Here is a 24,539-nt window from a genome sequence, read left to right as displayed (position 1 = left end):
TGACATCATCAACGAGCCTCGGTCACTCTGCTGAATCAAAACAATGGCCGACTGGGAAGCTAGCATTTCACCTCCTGTGATCTTTTTAAACGTTTAACACTTAACTTTCGCTGAGTCACATTAATAGACTCTTTCTGGGATGGATAGATGATTTAATACGTGTATTTTGAAAGAGGAAAAAACAGCTGCCAAGTCCCGCTTTTCGCTGCCAAGATGAGCGATGTTGTGGAGAAGACCCTGACAGCTCTGCCGAGCCTCCTGTCTTTAGACTCTCAGCCTGGCTCAACCAAACTGTCCTCCACCTCCAAACTGGGAAACCTCATCAGAGGGATCACAGAGCTGACGTCCAAACATGTGAGTGTGTCCTTAAACTCTGGAGCTGAGGTGAAATGAGATGAGTCAGGTGTTGGTGAAATGCTCCAACGTTAGCATGCTAAGCTAACACAAGAAAGGTGTGTTTATGTGTTTAAGGCACTTATAATATTATGCCACGTATTCCGTGCAGTGCAGTGCTGTGTTTTAGACCGATTTACATAAACTCTCTCGTTCCTGTTATGTTATTATCACGTGTTAACACAGGTGAAATCAAATATCGGACTATTTCAAAAACATATCCCTGCTGGTGCGTTCATGTGCTTGTGATAAACTCAGATATTCAAGGTGTTCAGAGTCAGTTGCGAAAATGCTTGGCATCCACAAACCGTTTTGCAGAGAAGTTAATCCTGGAAGGCAAACATGGCCACTGTGGAGTAATGTTGCTGCTGCTCTTCAAGTCCTGGATGCTGTGATATCCCACAGACACGTGAACGCTCCATTTAGGAATTGTTTACAGCAGGTTTACAGCTAAGATCACTGTCATGCATTGCCTATTAAAAGCAAGTCGCTGCAGTCTACAACTTGGTATTCATTGTGTGCTGACACGGTATACTTTAGGTAATGGTCAAGAGTACAATATAAACTAGTTTTGTATATTCAAAACAGTTTAATATATTTAACAATTCAACATATCTAAGTGTATTTATTGTTTTTTTCTGAAGGGTCCATGCAGAGTGCAGGAACCCATTGATATCGTATTGGCATTTCTGGGGCCTCATGTTGTTCATATGTTGCCTTGTAGCTCAATGACACAAGTTCCTGTCTTCTCTTGGGACCCAGTACCTAGTGGTTACAGAGGCTCAGGTCTTGTCAGCGGCAAAACAAACTCACTGGCTCAAATTCAGCTTCTGCCCAGTGGCTATTTTATGTTTGATCTGATTATGCCATGTGCCATCTGTGCGACGTGTAACATACAAGAATCTTGTGTATTGCTGCACGCAGCTACATTGTGCTGCTCATCACTCTTTATGTATTTGATGATCTCCCAATGCCAACACCCCTGGGAGGGAAGGAGGGAGGGAGGGAGGGGTTGCATATGCAAGGTGGTTTGTGTTTAATAAAAAAATAAAATAAAAAATGCAAAACCCAATCATCAAATATAAACCAATATACAACACATGATCAAGCTTTTTCAAGGAAAGAATGATACAGCTCCAACATTGTTCTCACAGTCCACCAACCGTTCATCAAGATGGAGACAGAAAAGTCTTACCTAACCCATGTGAGAAAACAGAAACTGAAAACTAGAACATTAAATCATATCAACAAACAAGCTCAACTGATTGTTTTTCCAGAAACAGATAACGGTTATTTTAAAACCACATCATGAAATATAATACTTGCAAGATGTTTTTTTCAAGGTGCAAATATTATTGGATTAAAAATCATAAAGCAGTACATTAAGATGTCCACATTCTTTTGAGGAATGCTATGGTGCAGGCGCTGTTTAATATTTGCATTAACGGTAGAAGGGTTTGACACCTCTTAAATTATAAGGGGCAGCTTATTAATTCCTTAGCATCAGCACAGTGGCTAGAATCCTTACTTATTACTGTCTTAAATCTGCAAAGGTTTAAATTTGCTTCACTGACTCTCCTATTATGACTATAATCTTCTCTCACATTCTTCAGATAGTTGCTAAAATAACTACCTGTAAACACTTATCTGTAAGATTCTGATATGTAGATCATTGGCTGAAGTATGGTCTATTAGTCTAACATGACCACTGAAAACAAACAGAGCATGGCAGTGCCAGCGTCAGCAGGCACAATCTCAGTATTTGATTTGAACATCCTGTGTGTTTTTCCCTTTTTTCAGGAGGAGGAAAAACTTATTCAACGTGAACTAGCATCTATCAAAGAACAGGTGTCCTCCCCCAACACCTCCATGGTTCGATTCTCATGATTTTCCATTGTAGTTTTGTAAAAGAAAGCAGATTATTTTAATCAGTCCAGTGATGCCTGAAATTACTGATGTGTTTCTTTCTTCCTTGTATCATAATCTGATTCAGAGGCAGATGAAGGAGCTCATGGTGAGAGCAATCTACTGTGAAATGCTCGGTTATGAGGCTTCGTTCAGCTATATTCATGCCATCAAACTGGCTCAACAAGGCGCCGCTCTGGAGAAAAGAGTTGGTATGTTACAACCCAGTGGCTTTACAGTACTCACTTTGTCTCATGATCAATTCAAGATGCATGATTAGTAGCTTTGTGATTTTTTATAGTAGTTTTTTTTTTGGTTTGGGCAAAAAATAAGTCTGTTTCTGATTTGCAGGTTATCTCGCTGTGTCTTTGTTTCTGAATGAAAGTCATGAGCTGCTGCTTCTCCTTGTGAACACTGTATTAAAGGTGGGTGTTGGCATTTTTACAGTCTTTGTCATCATCATCTGGTGTCTGCATATGTTAATGTACTTTGTGTTTTCAGGATCTTCAGAGCACAAACCTTATTGAAGTGTGCATGGCTCTAACTGTCGTCAGCCAGATGTTTCCCAAAGATATGATTCCTGCAATCCTTCCTCTGGTTGAGGAGAAACTGAATCACCCAAAGTAAGAAATGCTCTTTGGCTCTCAAGCCCAATTAGTCACCAATATGCTTTAAGTAAACTGGAGCATTAAAAATCAGCTTGAATATCATGATTTATATGGTTTTCATATTTGCAGAGAAATCATTAGACGGAAAGCGGTCCTGGCGCTGTATAAATTCTACCTAATAGCACCGAATCAAGTTCAACACATCCACAACAAGTTTCGCAAAGCTCTGTGTGACAAAGACCCGGGTGTCATGACAGCTTCTCTACACATCTACTTACAGCTGATCCAGGTAATTTATTTTTCTGGAGGATTCTGGCAGGGTTTTGGCAGAATGGAAAAGTTTTGATTTTAGTTCATGTCTGGATAAGTATGGGGAGAAAAGAGAGTCTGTGAAAATATTTGTGTTTTTATACTATTTCCCCTGCTCTGTTTTCTAAAATATAAAATTTTAAATTTCTGAAAATGAATTGATCATACAAGCAGAGTGTTTTTCATGGCCTTTGGAGCAGGCAGCCAGCACAGCCAAATTGTTTACCACTGTTTGAAAGAGTGTGGGACAGAGTTAACAAGCAAGCAAGGAGTATGTTGTGTGACTGAACACACTCCTACACAGAGCTGCCGCTGTTATACCTATGTGTCACAGCCTGCAAAGCAGCTCTGCCTTAAGTGACCCACAACTGAACCAAATTAGTTTGACAGAAAATGTGGCAATATTTTTGAAATGCATATATACATAATCTTGCAATAACCATATATTAAGCTTGTCTGAACATTTATCAGATGTGCAGTGATGTAGTTTTCAGAAAAGTAAACAGATTGTCTTTTCTGCATTAAGCAACCTTTAAAGATCTGTCCAATATTATTTCTATAGAAAATGTTGCATCCAACTCAGACACATCCCCAAAAGTAGGCATTCCCTATCAACCTCTGATCTAAAAATAGTCATTCATGCCCTAGTATCACCCAGGCTGGACTCCTCTAACCCCCTCTACTCCAACATTTCTCAGACTGGTTATCTTTATCTTTATTATCTTTGGTTTACAACTAGTTCAAAATGCTGCTACCAAGACTGCATCACCCTTATCCGTGTGTCCTTACATTGGCACTTTGACACTTCAAACTTCTTTGAATTGAAGATAAATATGTAGAATATATTTAATATATTCATGGTCTCGCCTCTACATATATCTCAGACCTTCTCACCCCGTACAGCACCACTAGACCTCTCAGATCCACCCAGTGGGGCATGTTGGCTGTGCCATATTCTGTAGCAGCTCCTCGGCTCTGGAACAGCCTGCCGGAGGCCATTAGACAGGCTGAGTCTGTTGATGCCATTAATATGCACCATTAGACCCATTTTTATTCTCTGGCTTTTTGTACTCAGACGTCAAATATGGTCTGAAAAATCTACCAAGAAGTCTGGGGAAATTTGAGCATGGAAAAGTATGCAATTTGAAAATTGGTTTGAAGATCAAATTGGTTTGATCTTCTGTGGTGTAATCCAGTCTTAGCGCATATTCTTCTATTGTTACAGGAGAACGCAGAAAGTTATAAGGACCTGACGGCAAGTTTTGTCACCATACTGAAGCAGGTGGTGGGAGGAAAACTGCCCATGGATTTTAACTATCATAGTGTCCCTGCTCCATGGCTGCAGATTCAGCTTCTCAGAATATTGTCCTTACTTGGGAAAAATGACCAGAGGTAATTATTTCTGTCCCCGGTTGAACTGGATGTTTATGCCATGCGGGGATTGTTCTTTGTTCTCAAATCCAAGAACATCTTGTCAGTGTGTTCTTTGTTTGACAGCACCAGTGAGATCATGTATGAAGTCCTTGACGAGTCTTTACGAAGAGCAGAGATGAATCATAACATCACCTATGGTATGTCAACTTTAAAGTACAGGGTTTTTTGCAAATTTGGTGATTTGAAATCACCAAGTATTTTCTACAACCACTTGTTGAAATCTGTCTTTATTTCCAGCAATATTATACGAATGTGTAAAATGTATTTACACAATTCATCCCAAATCTGACCTTCTGGAAAAAGCTGCAAAGTGCATGGGCAACTTTGTTCTGTCGCCGAAGATTAATCTCAAATATCTCGGTAAGAATCAATTAAAGTGGTAATTTTCCTTAACCATCAATATTTAGGATATTCACTGTAGTAAACTGATTCATTTATTGTTACCATAGGCTTGAAGGCCCTCACCTATGTGGTCCAGCAGGATCCTAAACTGGCCCTGCAGCATCAGATGACCATCATAGAGTGTCTCGATCACCCGGACCTCATCATCAAGCGTGAAGTGAGGCAGATACTGGTGTGGCGTGGATTTTGGTGTCATGCAACTGTGGGTTTACCACTTTTTTTCTCTGCTTTCTTCTAGACACTGGAGTTACTTTTTCGGATTACCAACGGCCAGAATGTTACAGTTATCGTCGAGAAGATGCTGGAGTTTCTGCGCATTAATAAAGACGACTACACTACCATCGACCTGGTGGGGAAGGTGGCAGAACTGGCAGAAAAATATCCTTCTGTGAGCATGAGACAAATTGATGTTAATTTACCCCTGGTGGCCCTCTGCATGTGGAAAACCAAATTGATCCTAGAGGAATTAAAATCATAGTTAAGGCCCCGCCTGCTACATCTCACATAAAATTCATAATGTTTTTCAGCCAAGATCTTGTTTTATCTTCTGTTGATTAATTATTGCCCTAAATGGTGACTCTACTGGGTTGTTTTAAAGCCCGATGAGCTACAGCCTCAGTTTCTTAATGCAAAAGCTTCCAGTTAAGTTTAAATTAAATTAGTTTGTGGTTGAAAAACAGAAATCAGATTCTTTAATAATATTCTGTCATATTATTTATTCCTTGTTTGTTCCTGTTTATTGTGTTGGCTGTTTTCCTATGAGCCATTATACATATGCACCAGACAATGAATGGTTCATTGAGACCATGAACACAGTGTTTTCAGTGGGTGGAGACATGATGCAGCCTGACATCCCGAATAGTTTCCTTAAGCTGCTGTCTGAGGGTGAGAACACGGCGCACACTCAACCTATTCTTTACTTCTTCTGTGTTGTGATGTTTCAGTTTAGTAATTTGGTGCTGATTATATTTTTGCTGATGCCGATTTCTCTATAATGTCTCAGGGTTTGACAGTGTGGAGGAGGACAGGAAGTTGAGACTGTTTGCTGTTGATTCATATGTTTCTCTGCTGCAAGGAGAGCCTGGCAAACTGCCACAGCGCTTCCTCCAAGTCATCAGCTGGGTGAGTGCTGTTTGCACAATGAGCAGTTTGTGTGATTCTTATGTAATAATAATGAGAACATGAAGCGGAGGAAGGAAGAGGAATACAATGTGCGGTTTAAAGCATACTTTACAAATTACTTTATGATTTATAGACATTAATACAAAATGTGGGAGGGTTGGCCAAGATCATTATGTCAACTGGATATATGTCTGGTACCTGGGTAGCCTAAAAATCCTAGATGGAGACACAAGTGCATTTTTACAGGAGTTAAGTAACAGTAGATAAAACAAAAAAGGAGTTGCAAGCATGAAATTATATTTTCTAAATCTTTTACAGATAAAAACATTTAAAGGGTAACTTTGGTATTTTTCAACCTGGACTTTCCATGTTTTTGTTTCTAAGTGACTAATTGGAGCAAAAATTTATTTTTGAAATAGGTCCAAAGGAGAGCACTTCAGCGGGCAGCCACAAAACTTCAATGTAACCACTTGGGACGTTTGTGCACTGTCAGTGTACGTCCACTACAAGTGTTTTGTTTTGCCACTGACAGGCTCAGATTCTTTGTAGTGGCTAACAACATTATGGAAAGGATCCCTACAGAGACAGATATTTTTATGAAGTAGTAAGTTCCTTTTTGTGTAACCAGAAACAGCCCAAAAACCCTCCCTTCCTGCTCCTTGTGTGATCAAAGGGGAGCTGTTGGCAGCAGTACAGTAGTATAAGTGTTTGGGCACTGTCTTAGATGACAAGTTGATTTTGATGTGAACACTGACAGCATCTGTAAGAAGGCAAAGTTTTAATTTAGACAGGACAATCATGAAATTGTTCTATTCTGCTTTAGTGAGTCCGTTCTTTGTTTTGATATTGTCTGTTGGTGTAGTAATCTGAGCCTTACAAACAAGACCTGACCTGACCTGACCTGACCTGACCTGACCTGACCTTAAAATTGTTGCTCCCATTAGTCACATAGACACAAAAACATGGGACAACAGGGTCCAGGTTGAAAAATATCTAAGTTTAGTCAAAGGAAAGTTTTCCTCTTTACCTCAAAATGTAACTTACTACATACTATGCAACATGCTATGACTACGCTGAATTTTTGCCCCCTCTCTGCCACGCACAGGTCCTCGGTGAATACTCCTATTTGAGGGAGGAGCTTGAAGCGGCCACAGTCCTGAGGCTGCTGGCCAAACTGTTGGACATGAAGAACACCACCAGTGAAACCAAGAGCTGGGTCCTCATGGCAATGACCAAGCTCTGTGAGGGCGGGGCAGGTATTTCTGTGGCCCAGGATGTGTCTGAAACATACAGCAGCTCCCTGGACACAGTGCTGAGACAGAGGGCTCAGGAGCTGCAGCACCTCAGCCAGCACCCTGAACTACGAGCTAGGGTGCTACCTCGAAATGCCGGCCTGGAACCCCTGGAGGTAACCTACAAGTTCAAGTCCCTAAACATCATATACACAATAATTGCATAGAAGCAGTTATTGGTAGTGAAAATCTCAGATCTTAGGCTCCCTCTGACAATGCTCAATAAATATGTGTCGAATCACAATCGGAACCTGTCAGTGGCAAAAACAATTTTAGTAGACTTGGTGCACAATTGCCCATAGGGATTACATTGCATTTTGTCACTTTGGCTGCAGCACTCCTCTCAATACTGGAGCAATTTCAAAAAATCTTGTCTCCATCAAGAATATGTAGAAAAGTCTACATACTTAGACACAAAAACATGTGAAAACAGGGTCCAGGTTCAGAAACACCTAAGTTTCCCTTTAAGTGTACGGTGTATTGTCATTGTGATGTTATTTACAATCAGTACTCACAGAAGCCTGGCGTACTGAAAAATGGAAACCTTTAATATGACCTTGAATGTCCGCTGCTGTTGAAACTTCTCAGAATGTAATGTGGGAAAAACATCACAAAATGATTAAACACTTGGAACCACAGCGGATGACGTTACTTTGTAGTTCCTCCTCTCTGGCAGAGAGAGTGCTTATTATCCATTCGCTGGGAAATAAAACCTGCATTCACTTGCCCTCTGTGACACACAGTCGATTAGATTAATGACTCTATTTATCGAAATAATGGGGATCATCGTTTCAGTTGTAACCATAGTAGCTGTTTGAGCATGTCTGTAGTGGTCTGATGGGTTTGGTTCACCACAGAGCTCCATTCAGTATCGGATGGAAACAGAAAACAACAATAACATTCTAATTATAAGAATGCTTTCAGGCAATTTAATTGTCTTTGTAGCAAAACAAATTGTAAAAATGATTTATGTAATATGAGTTTAATGTGTTAGCACACACATTGATCCCAATGATCTTCCCATCCACGTTAAAGAAGTTTAAACTTGCAGTTGGCATTGGTGTTTGTTTCCAGGTGGATTCTTCTCTGTCATTTCTGGATGGATTTGTATCAGAGGCGTTGGCTGCTGGCGCTGCTCCATACAAGCCTCCCCACCAACGGCAGGAGGAACTAGCCCAGGCAAAAGGTAACAGATTGAGGTTAAGGTCGTGGCAGATTTGGCATGTGCCTTGTTTTGGTGTGCTCTGACTGTGTTGTCTGCCTCAGCATTGAGCCTGGAGCCATACGGCCTGTCCCTGCCCATCAGCATGTCCTCCTGCAGCATCGCCGACAGACAGTCTCCTACACTGTTGTCCATAAGCTCTGGTCTGTCAGGCGACAGCACTGACCTCTCACACAAAGGAGGGTATGTAGACACTCACACACACACACACACACACACACTTGCGCTGTCTGAATTAGAATAGCTTAAAAACAAATGCCCAGTTGCTTTACAGCTGATTTTCGTTTCAGTTCTACGACTTTGAAGCTGGATGGTGTGAAGAGGGTGTGGGGGAGGGAGGGCTACCTGTCGCAGAGAGAACCTGTGGAGGAGTCTGCCCATGTTGAGGTTCCCAGTCCTGTCCGGTCACCCAGCCAGCAGGGAGAGGCTGACAGTTCACACAGCCAGACTCCAACTCCGATACCGACCCCTGAGCTGGAACAAGAGAAACAGCAGCTGGCCTCTTCACTGTTTGTCGGCCTGGGCTCCCAAAGCTCTGTGTGCCTGGTGAGCTTTTTAATTCCTCCTTAACTGTTAGAGGTGGGGGTGCACAGTCTGAAGTAAAGAAGGTGCAATGAATTTCTCTGATATTTTAATTACAATATGAGATTTAATGTAGAATTAAGCGCCTTCTTCTGGCAGCTGGAAGTGATATACTCTGAAGCAGCTGTTGACATGTGACAAATATGAATCTGGTGAGCTGAATGCTCTGTGCTCACGCTACAGAATTTAAAATGTATACAACAGGGGTCACAGGATTAAGGCTGCAACTAACAGTTATTTTCATTATCAATTAGTATGCCAATATTTTCTTTTTCAATTAATTTATCAATTGTTTTGTCTATGAAATATCTTCTCAGGCAGAACCCAAGGTGATGTCTTCAACTTGATTGTTGTGCCAGATTAACAGTCCAGATTTAGCACATATAAAAGTCATTTTTACATAAGACAAAAAAGCAACAAATTCTCACAATTGAGAATCCGGAACCACATTTGGCATTTTGGTTTGAAGATCTCAAAGATTTTGGTTTTGTCCTCTTTGGCGACACCTATGGCGAAAAGCAGTAATTGCAGATGTGTATTTAGATCTCACTTCCCAGAGATCCAAACAGTGTTGCCTGTGTGACATCAGTCAAATTACTCGCAGCGCTAGCAGAGACTAGAAAAAAAGTTTGCTGCTTCACACTCAAGTGAGTTGAAGTGTGAGTCTGTTGCGTTAGCTCCGCCTACATTCTCGGGCAGATCAACCACTGCTGGGTGATGGAAAAGGCGTCACTAAATGTGCACCACTAGTGATTTTTCTGGGACTATAGCCATAGACATCCAGTTCATAATACTGAAAAGGCAAAGGCTTTCATCAGTGGGCTATAGGCTCAGTCACCATTTTGTTACCTTATTTGGTGATAGAGACTCAGCAGACATTTGTTTAAAGAGAGATTATAACTTGATTATAAGAGTATAACTTTGTTGATCAACTCTCGTTGTTCCAGCTCTAAACAGCTTTTACTGTCTCTGTCAAGTCTGTTAAGTCTCAGCCATACTGATGTGATATTGCAGCCATTTCCTTTGTTTATTTTGGAAATTCGGTGATTCAGTGATTAAAATTAAAGATCCATCGTGCATGACTACAGATGCATCTGTTACAGCTAAAACTTTTCCTTTCAACAGATGGGAAAATCTGATCCGACGCCGCAGCGATTCAGAAGAAAAGCCAAAAGTCCGAGCTCGTCCTCCAGTACCAGCGAGCAACTATCAAACTCCGTCACTACCCCGAGTGCAGTGGATAACTTGCTGTGTAACAGTCTCCTGGACTCCAACATCACCTCAGAGCCAACCATTTCCTCGCCCGAAGAGACGTCGCAACTCCCTCAGGGCCTCGCTGCTGCAAATGGCACATGTGATGCTGAGTTAGCTGACAGTGACACAAAGAAAAGCAGCCCCTCTCCCATTAGTGATAACGGTGTTGATCCGGCTCCATCAGAAGACATACCTGAAGACTTGTGTCTCAGTTCTCATCTTCCTGCTGAACTCTCGGGACTGTCGCACTCAGAAATCACTCCTGTGTGCTCCAACCAAAGCCTGGCTGTCTCAGCCTGTCATGTGCAGAAAGACGATTCTTTAGAGCTGGTTGTTTTTATTCACAACTCCTCTGATTCTGACATTCAGCAGATACTTCTAGAGCTTGACTCAGATGAAGTCGAGGTATAGTAATTATTGAGCAGAGAATTATTAAAGGGAAAAATTGCCACCTCTTATGTCCACAGCTAATCAGTGTTGATGGTAACTACAGTCAACTGGAGCAATAAATTATTCAGTGTGTGCTATATTGACCAAAGCAGCTGAGTTTTCCTGCTCACAGAGCTGTGCCAGCAGTTCCTATATGCACCAGAATGCATTTCACATAACCTCCTGGCCTATAGTTGTTACTTTGTCGGCCAAAACATAGTGCAGTCGAAGTTTAGAAGTTTGACCTATACTTCTGCAGGTAACAAATTAAAAAAATGGAGGCTCCATATTCTGAACCATCATGAACCAAGACGGCAACACTCTTTATTATTTTTTCACATTGTATCCGACACTGCATTACCACTTCATTCCTTCAGCTTTTTTACCTTTTACAATAAAAGCTCAACTTAAATTAGCATTTTGCGAAGCGGCAACTCAGCAAAATAGCTTACAATAATGTTAGGTGACAACAGTACTCACTCAGTTGTCACCTGCCCTCTGATCCTGAAGAGGGTCTTTAGCACACCTTTGTCCAAGTGAGGAGTAGAACTTTCATGCATAGTAATGCAGAAACACATGCATGGGCTCTCTCAGCATCCAACAAAAACTGCCCACGCTGAAATTCACTGTAGCAAAAAAATATATTTCTGTTTCCGTCAAAGGGCAATTTGAGTAAAGGCACCACTAGTCAGAGTTTGCTTTCAGCACCTCCAGCTCTGGAGAGTCTCTGCTGGTCATATCCTCTTTCACAGCTCATGCAGCTGGCTTGAATATATACGGCTGAATATCTGAGTCAGCCAACATTCAGCAGAACTTTAAAAAAAAAACTTGTGGGCAACAGCACTCACAAAAGACAAAAAAGTCAAAATGTATAATTTACTAGGGCAACACACGGTCAAACAAACAAACTAACATTTCGGCCTAAGCCTTCTTCAGTGTATCAAAAACAAAACTAAAAAAAAAAGCTAAAACTGTTTTTGATACACTGAAGAAGGCTTAGGCCGAAACGTTTGTTTGTTTGTTTGTTTGACCGTGTGTTGCCCTAGTAAATTATACATTTTGACTTTTTTGTCTTTTGTGAGTGCTGTTGCCCGAAAGTTTTTTTGGAATCATTCTGCAACTTGCACCCATTGTTTTTTAAAAATATGGGAGTTGTGCATCCTCCTTTCTTCAGATTCAGCAGAACTTTAAAATGTATCCTTGTCCATAACAAGGATGTTCTGCTTTTAGTGGCATCTAGAGCACGTCCCCTGGTTACACAGAGGCAAAATCCAGCCTGTAGTTCTTCCTGCACCCGACTACATCACTGTTGCATGAGATGATGGTGCTGGATGCAGGAAAAAGGCTGCAAACTCTCAGTCAGTATAGCATGCAATGAGGAATTGACTACATTTACCATCAACACTGATTGGACATCCACATAAAAGCTGGCGAATTTTCCCCTTAAAGTTGTCTTATCCTCTGCTTATTAGTCTTTCATATTAAAGGTCATTTTCTTGTCCTGTTTGTTTCAGGTACCCTGTGAGTGTGACACTATAGTGCAGGAGGTGAGAAGCCACAGTGTAGCAGTGTGTCAGTATTCCCTGACTGTGAAGAGGCCTTCAGTCCACATTGAAGTGGTCGGGGCGGTATCTTACCAGTTTCCTGTTGGGACACCTCAGTCATTGCAGTTCATGTACAAACTGCCTCTAACCAGCTTCATCAGGTGAAATACTTTCTACTTTTTTACAAGCATGGCCTTGAAGAGGTGATTACTGTAATTGAACATATTTCTTTCAGACCTTTGACCGTGTCCACAGAGGAGTACGGGACGATGTGGCTGGACTTCTCTCATGATACAAAGCAGAACCTGACGGTGATAAGTGATGACCAAGAACCTCTCACAGCCACTCTGAATGTGCTGAAGAAGAAACTTCATCTTCATGTTGTGGAAATCATAGGTGAACAGACATTTAGTTTTTTTTCATTGTTTTCTTTTAAACAGAAAAAACAGCATCAAATGGGATACATCATATGGCCATATAACTCTGTAGAAATAGGTAAAAGGACTGAAAAAATTTACACAGTTGTATAGTTTGACAGAAGACAGTGCTGACACAAATGATAAAAAGAAAATCAACAATACTAAAAGATAAAAATAGATGAATCAAAAAACAAATTAATTAAATAATCATTGGCTGTTTCCAAAATCTAAAATGAACCGTCAAAATCAAGTCATCAGTTTTGATGCTCTTCTGTTAGGACATCTCATAAATACACACGTGAAATGTGCAGTGGTGGAGGATTTGATCAGTAGGTTGATATTAACTACAATCTGCTGTATTTTACGCTATGAGTGAGTAACCCTTTTGATGTTTCCCCACAGGTATGGAAGGTATTGTAGCCTGCCGCCTCCTCCAGGATCAGCCGTGTCTGATGCACTGTCGCCTGCATGCAGGAACACTGGCCGTGTGGCTGCGCTCTCCGGTCCCGGACCTGCCCGACTGCCTGATGTATCACTGTCAGAGAGCTTTACAGGAGCACTGAGCCTCCGACTGCAACTCCTCCACTGACGCCACTGAGCAACACGACCAACTGACCCTCTACCACTGCAGAGGACGAAGGTACACAGAGCAGTCGTGCAACACATCATCCTCATCTTCGTATTACAATGTTTACCTTTTGTTTATCTCTTCCACGAAAGCTACATTGTAGGATTTTTGTATGTCCACTAAGCAGTTAAACTGATGGAATAATCCACGTTTGTTTGAAAGTCATGGCTGGTAAAAACCTCAGGGCCAAAAGATTGTGTTTGATGTTTTCAATATCAATAATGTCTTAAAATGATGACTTGAAAACTTGGTTGACACATTGATCATGAGTGAAATGAATGCTAAGTATGATATTCTTGGTATGAAAGGAAAATCATAAATTTCTGGTATTTTTTTGCGCCCCAGGGGTCCCATTTATAAACATTGTGTATGCACAAAACGAGGCTTGAAAGAAGGGTACGCCACTTGCCACGCAAAAGTTGTGATGTATAAAAACAGACTTGGTGGGAGAAACTTTGACCCGTGCTTAGGTGGAAGCCTGATGGTAGAAATTGTTGAATATTTTTTGGTGCATTTTGTCCGTACATACATTTATAGTATGGATCTTACGCATTGTTCTATAAATGAGATCCCAGGTCTGCATGCTGAGTGTCAACAGAGATCATGTCCTGCTTTCTAATTTGCGATATTTTTTAAAAATGAGCTACATTTTTTAAGTTAGAACGATCATAACAGCGAAGCCCATTTAGATTTTAATCAGACATAAAAGTAGTTTTGTTTATTTTCAGCAATACTGACTGAAGCAATACTGACTGAAATGAAAAGATTAACACTAATTCTTGCATCTGATTGGTTGATGTTGTTTATTAGGTGTTCTGGGAGAAGCACAGGGAAGATAATGATTTTTTTTTTAGTAATATGAAATTCATTGTTCATTATTTGTGGTAAGGAAACAAACCAAACTGAGCATTAAAGGAGAATTTAAAATAATCTAAAACAAATATTCCTGCTCGTCTTCACCGAAGTTTCAACACATGAAAAAATGTTTACATCCCTGTTTGTGTTTAGGATTACATCAGGCTGACACTAACCTCTGACTGCAGCAGTTACATGTATTTCTTACATATACGATGAGAGTATTTTGTCTTAAATTTAGCGCTCTGCAATGTCTTGTCAGCATTTCAGATTATGCTCATGTTTTGCAGACGCTGCCTTCTGTGTGATGTGATTATCTATGCACTCATGTTTCTGTCAGTTTTGGGTGAGAGGTGGATTTTAGTGGTCTTTGATTATTATATTTTTGTATCAATGCAGTATTAAAAACATATTTATTGGATTTATATTCTTACAGAAAGTATTTTATATTGATTTGTCTGAAAGGAAAAAAAAATCATCGCGCTCTGTGAACTGTCTGATCGTGCTGCATCAGATTCGACTCGTCTCGGCCTGTTTTATTTAATTCAACTTGAAGGGGAAGTTTACGTTTGTTTGTTTTTTTGTTGCCTGATTTGAAGCACAGCGAGAAACTAACAATGTGTCTAAAACTTCAACTCTAACCCAACGCCTTATGTTCTAATGCCAAGGTGGCGTGTTTGATTTGTGCCTGTGGTACAGAGAGAATCATTGTTTCTTAGAGTGCCTGTCACTATGTTCTGCTAACTTATGAATAAATTCAAACACATGTAAATTAACTTGATTCTGACTCAGTGATTCTTCATTTAATAAATGCTGTCATGTATTATAGGTCTGTAATAGCTTTGAAACAGATGTGCAGAGGAACATTTTACAGTAAAGAAAATATTTTCTAATGTTTGCTCTTCTCGTGATATTTGCTGGAACACAATATTTCAGATAGTTATTCAATGAACATTGTTTACTTTGCGCATACACCAAATATAAAAAAACAGCATATAATTTGATTTGCAGCCTGCTTTGTACAGTCCACACTTCCAAAAAAGAAATAATCTTTGTCTCTTATCAACATTTTTTATACTTGTAACATGAGAAAACATCACAAGATAGAGAGGTCTAACACATATCAGTACCTCCATTCACCTTGCCATCATACTAATCCACAGACACACACACCAAATATACAACAAATTAAAACAATTTAAACTTTGATTATGTTTAAAACAGTAACATCTTAATGCTAAAAGAAACACATACTGTATGAAAATATATATGTAACATGATAACGCTGTCTTCATCAACAGGATTTAACTGGAATTAAAATGTACGAAGCAAGTTGTGATGTGTCACCACATCACGACATGCTTGTAATTAGTTTAGTTTATTTGCATATACATGTATAGAAAATACAGGAAAGAGGGGTTAGAAACCAAAAACGGCTCATGAAGATATCTCCCCTATTAAATAACAACAATTATACATAAAAAGAAAAAGATAAAAGCAAAGATTGCATAATTGAAGAAGAGCTCCAGACTAAGAAGTGATACAAAATCATTAGAGATGAACAAGTTTCCAAAAAAACAAAACAAATTACAAATGAATTAATAAAGTGTTAAGAGTCTTTGCAAATTAGAGTCCTTTTTTATATGTTTTGAATTTTAAAAGAACCCCCCCCCCCACATTTTTTTTATCATAGTAGTTATATCTGTGATAGTTTAATATATAATTATATAATATCTATAGTTAAAAGGCATTGAGTTTATATAAGGCCTCAATTAGTATTAAAATGTATTGAATGAATCTTTTTAAGTCTTAATGCTGAGACATGGAAAATTAATGTGCATGTTTTGTTTTTTTGTCATTGCATTGTTTAATCTCAACCTTGCTAGTAACATCTGCTTTACAAAAAAATAATTTACTAAATGCCTCACACGTTAACGTCACACAGATCAGCACAGGGGGAACCGACTGTGTTTCTGTCCAGGATGCTCAGAGGCTGCACTGTCTGCAAGAGAGCTGTCACTGCACATTGGGAAGTGCAAATTCTACAAAAATTGGCTGTTTCACCAAGATTTCGCAGCACGATTGAAACTGTTACAAGCCAATTCATAAGGCTCTGAAAATTTTGTGTAAAAAGCTTTTCAAACACTTGATGGCGATCAAGACAGTGGAATCCCACCTACAGAGTGAGACGCAGGATGAAAAAACTTGCCAACAAACACCACTTCTGTTCAACCCTTGTCTTCACCACGAGACAAAATAAGTTATGTTTTATGTTCAACTAAACGTGTGGGCTAAATTGTCCCTAAACTGTCCCGCCCAATGGGTGCCAAGGTGGTTCAGTGGTAAGCACTGCTGCCTCACAGCAAGAATGTACTGGGGTTCAAACCCTCCATCCAGCTAGGGCCCTCCTGTGTGGAGCTGGATGTTATCTCCGAGCTCTCTGGCTTCCTCCCACAGTCCAAAGACATGCACGTTAGCTTAATTAGTGACTCTAAATTGCCCGCGGGTGTTATCTGTTTCTATTAGGGATGAGCGAGCACACCATTATCTGTATCTATTCAACCAATTTAATTATCTGTATCCATAAGTCAACTCAGAATGGGTGGAGTTTGAACTAGAAGTGGGTGTGGCTTACACTGTAAATGGGTGGGACGGAACCAGAAGTTGTTATTTTAAGCCTGAAATTGATTAGAAGTTGCTATATTTATTATTTATTGGACTTACAGAACAATCTCAGGATTGAGCTTCAGATCAGTTTTGATCACAAGAATAATAGATTAAACACAGCTACCCAAATGAGCATTTTTCTTTATCACGTCCCTACCTCTAGGAAATTGACATTGGTTCTTGTTTTCTTCCTCCTTCAATTTTGGTTACTGTGAAATTGGTTTTAATCATCATCAAGTGGCATTAAACAGTCTTAAATCTAATTTGCCTCAAGCTGTAGGAGCCCTGTATATCCATATCCACACCGGTTTTCCATACTGGATCCCACAGTCCAGAAAATCAGCCTTGCTCTGCTCTGTATCGTCTAAAACCTTCAATCGTATTCACTAAAGGTCAGTAATGTCAAAGCAGACAACATTCTACTATACTAAAAGGAGCAGAGAGGCAGAGCTGAGTACTTCATGTATTTATTGCAAGTAGCATCATTATTGCAATATTTAAAAACATTATTTTGATATCACGTGTTTCTCTCATATCGTGCAGCCCTGATTTGTACAGACTTGGCCAGAGAATATTTTTGTATCAGTTGCAAAAGTAGTTTCCACCCAGATGTAACCCCCTGTGTCTCAGTGATGATTCTGCTGACTGTGTTGAGGTTGTGTTGTCCGAGGGATGAAGCGCATGGCCAGGCTGTGCTCATCCTCCACAGGCTGCTGCGACAGGTTGTTTGTCTGCCTGATGCTGTCAAGGGTGCAGCCCTGGCGAGGACACACGGTGTAACGCGACAACAGAGTGACCAGGATGGCCTTCATCATCACCACGGCGATGTGTTTGCCCACGCAGGAGCGGGGCCCACAGCCGAAGGGCTGGAAGAAACGATTGGGCACCTGCCAACCAGAGGAGGTAAACACTGAGCTGTTGTTTTTGTTTCTGCAGCCACATAATGTTGCAGAACGTTAAGCTGACTTACCGTTTTGTCGAAGTTCATCAGGCTGAACTCTTTGGGTTTGGGGAAGAATTCAGTCTTGTGCATGAGACCAACGTTGAGAATGATGTTGGTTCCTTTTGTGATTTTAACGCCTTCGATGGTGTCGTCTTCCAGAGCTTTTCTCATTGTGAAATCAACCACAGGATGAAACCTCAAAGACTCATTGATGAAACTCTCCAGCACTTCCAATCTTTGATAATCAATGTTTTCACTGTCATCACCTGGGTGTGAAAATGCAGCATTCACACACTGTTGGAATAGTTAAATGTTTGGCGGGCATAGAGTGAAACTCAGATTAGCACCACACAAATGCACTCACTCAAGACAGTGTTCATCTCCTCCACTATCCTCAGCTCCACATCTGGGTTTTGTTTCAGCAGCATCAGCATGAAGAAGAGGCTGATGGAAAGAGTATCAGGTCCAGCAATCACCATCTCCAGCACACACTGCCTGACGTTATCTGCCGAAAGCTCTCCGACATTCTGTTGAAAAGAAAGATAAGGTATGCAGAATGCACCGTGTGACTCTGTTGGTATAGATTTAATCAAAAGAGCCAAACCTGAGCAAAGATAAGCTCCGTCGCAAAGTCAAAAGCTTCGTCCAGCTTCTCACAATGATTTATCATCTTTCGTTTACATTCCAGAAGGGCCTCCATCGTGTCCTGCAGCTCCTGGCTGTTGGCACAAAATGCAGCACAAAGATTAAAGATAAACTTCGGTGTTTTTCATCCTAAATCTTATTTTCAATGTTTTTTGTCGAAGTGATGAATGGAGACAACAAGAGAAGGGCTGCAGCAAGAAACTGGCTGCAGTGTAATCACTCAGGGTAAATATGCACCGTCAGTGTACGTCCACCTAAAGTGCTTCTTTTTGCCTCTGACAGATTGTTATTATAAGTGTCTGACAACATTATGGAAAAGACCCTGCTGTGAAATAAATTGTTGTTCTCTACCTTTAGCTTAGTCTGACTCACTGGATGTAGACTATGGTTCTAACCCTGCCATTGGCTGACTATTTTGGCCGTCATTCTCACTCCCTCAAACTCCCCTTAGGGAAACAGTTAACAAATAACACAAGCTAACAACCTTAATGCTGAAAATGTCAAGCTTTGATATGGATCCAGTAAGGGATGCCTGGCTTGTTCTTTCAGTGAATTGTTTTAAAGATCTACTGTGAATAAAACAATTTATAAACGCTTGTCGGAAAATCCCAGACTCCGTCTCACAAGATACTCCTGCCCGATGTGTATCTGTTCTCTGACACGACCTGTCATAGATGATTTAGCACATCTTTCCAAATGTACCCAGTCAAACCTGAATACGAGCCTTTTTGCGCCAGAGATCTGATCTTGGAGCATTGCAGCTCCCTGCTGGATCAGCAAACTTTCTGTTGTTGCTGTCAGTGGAGCTGCTGTCCTGGACAGTCTGCCTGGTTAGCACAAGCTAACACAGCAACATCACTAGCATCCAACGCCAAGCCGTTAAACTGTCCCCAAAACAAGCCAATGTTTTTTCCTCTATAGCAGAAGGATAATTGATTGATTCCAGACCTTTCTAAGGCGCTGACTAAGCACTGTGAAGACTGGTCTGGCTACATGAGACTACCTTTGACTTGATCCAGTCTGTTTGTTAGTGTGTGTGAGGCCAAGGGCGCATTCACATCAGGATAGTCCAGGGGACTCGGTTTGTTTGGGCGGGGAATGCCGAAAAATTTCACACCTTCATTTGGTTTGGTTCACTTTCACACTGCACTTTTTTTTTTTTTTTTAAGATATTTTTTGGGCCATTTTGCCTTAATTAATGGACAGGACAGGTAAGGTAAGCGTGAAAGGGGGAGAGAGAGAGGGAGTGACATGCAGCAAAGGGCCACAGGCTGGATTCGAACCCAGGCCGCTGCGGCAACAGCCTTGTACATGGGGCGCCTCCTCTACCACTAAGCCACCGACGCCCCAACACACTGCACTTTTTAAAGCGGACCAATCTGCCTTGACAATGTCACGCAGTTACAACAGCTGCTCGTTTGGGGGCGGTATTGCCCGAAATGACCACTGACTAGGAAGAAAAAAAGCATGAAGAAGAAGGAAACCCAGCTCATCGATTGGCCAGGACCGAAAACGGAAATCCATCCTCTTCAGCCGACTTGGTCACCACAATAACAATGGACACACCTCCTCACTACTCCACGTCTGCCCACGAGACTTTTTCCAACTTTTTAAAAATTTTTTTACCTCTGCTTCTCCCGTTTTACGTTTTTGGCTTTGTTTTTTTTTGTTTTTCTACCCAAAATGTTCACTTCCTCTCTTTGGTTTGCTGGTTCGCTCGTTTGGTCCACACCAGTGTTCGAATGAGCGTTCACACCACTGCAAACGAACCAAACTATCGGTGGAAGCGGACCAGGGTTCGCTTAAAGCAGACCAAATAGCACCAGTGTGAATGTGTCCTAAGTTTCGTTGAAAGAGAAGTGTCATTCTGAAGTCTTGCAGACTTTTCCACATTGTTGAAATTAGCTGGATTTCAGCTATGACATTAAAAATCTTTTAGATAACACTAAGCTATGCTCTCTGCACTTCTCTGCAGCTGCAGCTCTCTCATTCAATACTGGACCACTTTAAAAAAGTTGTCCTTCCCATTAGTAACTTAGGGTGCAGGTTGAAAAATATCAAAGTTTACCTTTAAGTTGAATACATCACAAGCCATATGTGAAGTTACTGTGGTGTGTGAGGAGGATCTTACGCTGCTCTCTTGTGCTTGTTGTACAGCCATCCAATCTTGAAGAATATATCAGGCATTATTAGAACTGTTTGCCAGGTGTCAAAGTAGTTGTTGATTTTAAGCAGCAAGTCCTTTGCTGAGTTGTGAGGAACAAAAGACAGAGTCAGAGGCTGCAGTGAAAGATCTCATAATAGTATTTACTGTCAGGAAATACATGGTTCAGTGTAGAATGTGCAGACAGTGAACGCGCAGCTGACCGTTGAGCGGCACCCTGAGGAAAAGCTTGTTTGAGACGTCCACCACGATGGCTCTCAGCAGAGAGAGAGCATCCACATGCTTGGAAGGGTCGGTCATCTCCTGCAGGCTGTCCAAGTGTTCGGCTGTTGAACTCACACAGATTCCCACCGACTTCTGGAGGCTGGGGCCTGTCAGAGCTGTAACATGACCATGCAACAGTACAGTAATTCAAACACAGTGAAGCAGCATTACATTTATTGCAAGACTTCAATTTGCAGGGTTCGGAAAAGGTACACGATGCACAATTACTCACCTTTGGAAAAATATGTCCTCAGTTTTTTCCAGAGCTCGACATCACTGTTGAAAATGATACCATTCCCTTCCATCCCAATACACGCCAGCCCTATTTTGCTCCCAAATCTGGCTGTGTAGTTGGCGCTCTTCAAAACATGATAAACTGCTGAAGTCCTGCAAGAGTTTCAAGGCTTTGACTTACTACAGATTAATGGGATAAACTGTGAGTGTAAAGAGTTTTTATCTTAGAGGACTTGCCTGCATATAATGAGTGTCTCCTCGCCATTAATCCAGACCCGCACAATGCTGCCATATTTGTTGTTATAGTAGTTGCACGCCGTTCCTATCCCAGTCCAGATGAATCTGCTGTAGGAGAGGACAGGACCGAGTCCTGCTAAGAAGGAAGGACCTGGGAGAAAGAAACAGGTAATGATTTAAGATCCCAAGCTGAAAACAAAGGTCTTTATGTGTGGGAATCAGTAAACCGTTGTGTTATCTCATCAATAATATGATGCAAAATCATATACTTTGGCTCTAATCATGATTGTGAAAACTTTCTGTCACAATTTAAAGTACAAAACACTTTTACACAAGCTCTTTAACACACGTTTCTTTCCCCTGTTACTTCTATCTGCTCACACCTGCAGTCACTCATCACATGGATCAATATATTCAAGTTATGTATAAGAACAGAGGCTGAAGTCTCACCGGGTATCTGTGACCGGTTTGTTCGGCTCCACGCAGCGAGAAGCAGCAGCAGCAGCGGTAAAAGCAGAAGGGCAGTGGCTTCAGACGCTGTGTCGACCACCACAGGTCCGATGCTGAGTGTCTCCGGCAGCTGCATCCTCCTCATGAAACCAGCCAGGCTCACACACCTGAGCACGTTTACTGTGTCCTCTGTCTGAGTGCTCTTAAAGCTTCTGTCTCCTTTAAACAACAGACAAACCAATCATAGTCCATTTGTTAAAACACAACTGACAAACCTCAATCTGTCGACAGCGTTCGTATTCATCACTTGTATTTCTCTTGTCCTTGTAGGTAACGCAGGCATGCATTAAATCCAAAATACACTCACACAGAGCTTTATGATGATCTATTTGTTCCTGAGACAGCTGTTTATCTAATACGCTAGATCTAATCCTAAATTTTCTTTGGCACAACAGATATCTCACCTAACCTACCTTGTTTTCCCCTGCAGCCCAGCCACACCCTGTGTTCCTTGGTAAACCGGTCTAACAGGCAAACCATACAGCCAAAAGTGCTGTGATTGTAACCACAAGTTAAGCCTGGTTTAAAGCAGGCATGTCCAAAGTCAGGCCTGAGGGCGCAAACGGATTTTAAACGGCCCTAGGCTTGTCTCTTCAAAAATATGCTACATGTGTCCTGCCACATGATATTGGTTCATCAAGCAAGTTTATTTTGCATTTGTTCCACTCAGCTCACAATGACAGGACTATCGTATGGTTTGTAGACAGGCACCAAGTACGAACTACACAGATGGAGCTAATGTGTTTTCATAAACAGATGGTAAACAAGTGAACAAACAGTTACCTAGCAGCAGACATGGCCACAGCAAAGAAGCATAAAGTCGACATTCTAATATGGCAACCATTCAAAAAAATTTGGACACCCCTGATTTAAAGGGACACTTCCCCCCCAAATCAAAACTACATATTTTTCCCCTTACCTGTAGTGCTATTCATTAATTCAAATTGTTTTGGTGTGAGTTGCCGAGTGTTGGAGATATCGGCCGCAAAGATGTCTGTCTTCTCTCCTGTATAATGGAACCCGATGGCATTCGGCTTGTGGTGCTCAAAGCACCAAAAAAACACATTAATAAATATTCAACAGCAATGTGTCTTTATGGAAATCATGACCAGTTATTCAAGATAATCCACAGACCTTGTTGTGAGCAGTTTCATGTAGGAACTATTTTCTTTCTACTGAACTACACCTGTCAACTATACCACTGCGCTGAAAAAGGTATGCGTCTCCTGCTGGTGAAGAGCGAGCTATTGAGCTAGCTAACATTACAGCTCAGCTGAGGAGGACGCCATTAATATTTACATCTCACGCTGTCAGAAGCACGAGCCTCTCATACTTTCAGCCTGCCTCTCCCTCTTTATTGTCATAGTTTTAGAGCCAGGTTATGACAATAAGTAGATGCACACTTCTATGTCGTTTGGTAGAAGGAAAATAGTTCCTACATGAAACTGCTCACAACAAGGTCTGTGATTTATCTTGAGTAACCAGGTCATGATTTCTGGAAAGAGACATTGCTGTTGAGTTTTTCAAATGTATTTTTTGGCACTTTGAGCACCACAAGTTAGGTGTCGTCTAGTACCATTATATTTGAGAGAATGCAGATATCTCCAACAAAAATATATATTATTTGATTTTGGGGTGAACTGCCCCTTTGAGGCTGGGTGACAGATTATTACCTTTTTTTGTAATGTTATTATAGGTTGATCATACTCATGACGTCAGCGTCTTCTCCCCAGATATTAGTTGTAAAAGTAATTTCCCTGTTTTTACTATTTACATTATTATTAATACACAGTTTATTATACTGACTTGAAAAGCAGCATAATAAATTCACAATTAGAAACTGTGAACTTACAGTTGAAATCACAGTCTCAATTAAGTCAGTTTCAATTGATTCAAGTATAAAATACATGAGCACTCTTATGTACATCTTGCTTGAAGTTTACTCCATGTGATATCTTTGAAGATTTGAAACATATTTTCTTTCTCATCATGTATTGGTATATTGGTGATAGAGCATGACCAAATAGAAACAACAAAGAGATTTAGAGTTTCATTAGACTTTCATAACTCAAATTTCACAGTCTCTTAATGCAGGAGTTAAAAGTCCACATAATTCATTTTCTAAATTAAGTAAAAAGTAAAAGAGCGTTAACATTTTTTCAACATAGTGTATGCTTAAATCTTTTTACATCTTACATCTTTAACAGTGTCTTTTCATTATTTTATGTATTCTTTTAATTCTCCTTTATCAAACCGTCAAAGAGTAATACTTACCTCTTGTTCTTTCCGACTCCTGACAAGTTAGAGTGCAGTTTGAAGAGATGCAGTTCTCCCTTTGCTGGTTTTAAGGATGATCAACATTCTCCTACCAAATAAATCTCAGTGATTCAAGGGTTTATAAATCCTCAGTTAAGCCCTCATTTTACAGGTTGCTTAGGAACGCCGCCACTTTGGGGTTACAAGTACCATTACATTGC

General features: G+C 40.7%; 2 protein-coding genes across 4 annotated transcripts; one reads left to right on the top strand and one right to left on the bottom strand.

The window, feature by feature from the left end:
• The first annotated feature begins 26 nt into the window (after positions 1-26).
• ap4e1 (adaptor related protein complex 4 subunit epsilon 1) lies at positions 27-15,174 on the top strand. Its single transcript, XM_050074314.1, has 21 exons — positions 27-354; positions 2,194-2,265; positions 2,387-2,510; positions 2,650-2,723; positions 2,800-2,921; positions 3,036-3,195; positions 4,441-4,607; positions 4,713-4,786; positions 4,887-5,009; positions 5,099-5,208; positions 5,290-5,433; positions 5,828-5,936; positions 6,055-6,173; positions 7,279-7,581; positions 8,540-8,651; positions 8,732-8,870; positions 8,978-9,233; positions 10,395-10,928; positions 12,467-12,657; positions 12,732-12,892; positions 13,318-15,174. The coding sequence occupies exons 1-21, from the start codon at positions 214-216 to the stop codon at positions 13,476-13,478; spliced, it is 3,396 nt and encodes a 1,131-aa protein (XP_049930271.1). The 5' UTR covers positions 27-213; the 3' UTR covers positions 13,479-15,174.
• Positions 15,175-15,263: 89 nt separating this feature from the next.
• Positions 15,264-23,180, bottom strand: LOC126408653 (aromatase). 3 transcript variants are annotated; one of them, XM_050074340.1, is made up of 10 exons: positions 22,982-23,180; positions 22,003-22,221; positions 21,553-21,703; positions 21,314-21,468; positions 21,021-21,197; positions 20,785-20,899; positions 18,613-18,727; positions 18,373-18,535; positions 18,036-18,274; positions 15,264-17,952 (listed from the first exon to the last, which is right to left on the bottom strand). In XM_050074340.1, the coding sequence occupies exons 1-10, from the start codon at positions 22,995-22,997 to the stop codon at positions 17,692-17,694; spliced, it is 1,611 nt and encodes a 536-aa protein (XP_049930297.1). In that variant the 5' UTR covers positions 22,998-23,180; the 3' UTR covers positions 15,264-17,691. The 3 variants fall into 3 exon arrangements, with proteins under 3 accessions (XP_049930297.1, XP_049930299.1, XP_049930298.1); XM_050074342.1 differs by lacking the exon at positions 22,982-23,180 and adding an exon at positions 22,476-22,500; XM_050074341.1 differs by lacking the exon at positions 22,982-23,180 and adding an exon at positions 22,370-22,495.
• Positions 23,181-24,539: the final 1,359 nt, after the last annotated feature.

Source organism: Epinephelus moara, chromosome 20 (assembly GCF_006386435.1).
Source record: "Epinephelus moara isolate mb chromosome 20, YSFRI_EMoa_1.0, whole genome shotgun sequence".
Taxonomy (NCBI): domain Eukaryota; kingdom Metazoa; phylum Chordata; class Actinopteri; order Perciformes; family Serranidae; genus Epinephelus; species Epinephelus moara.
This window is presented reverse-complemented; position numbering and strand designations above follow the sequence as displayed.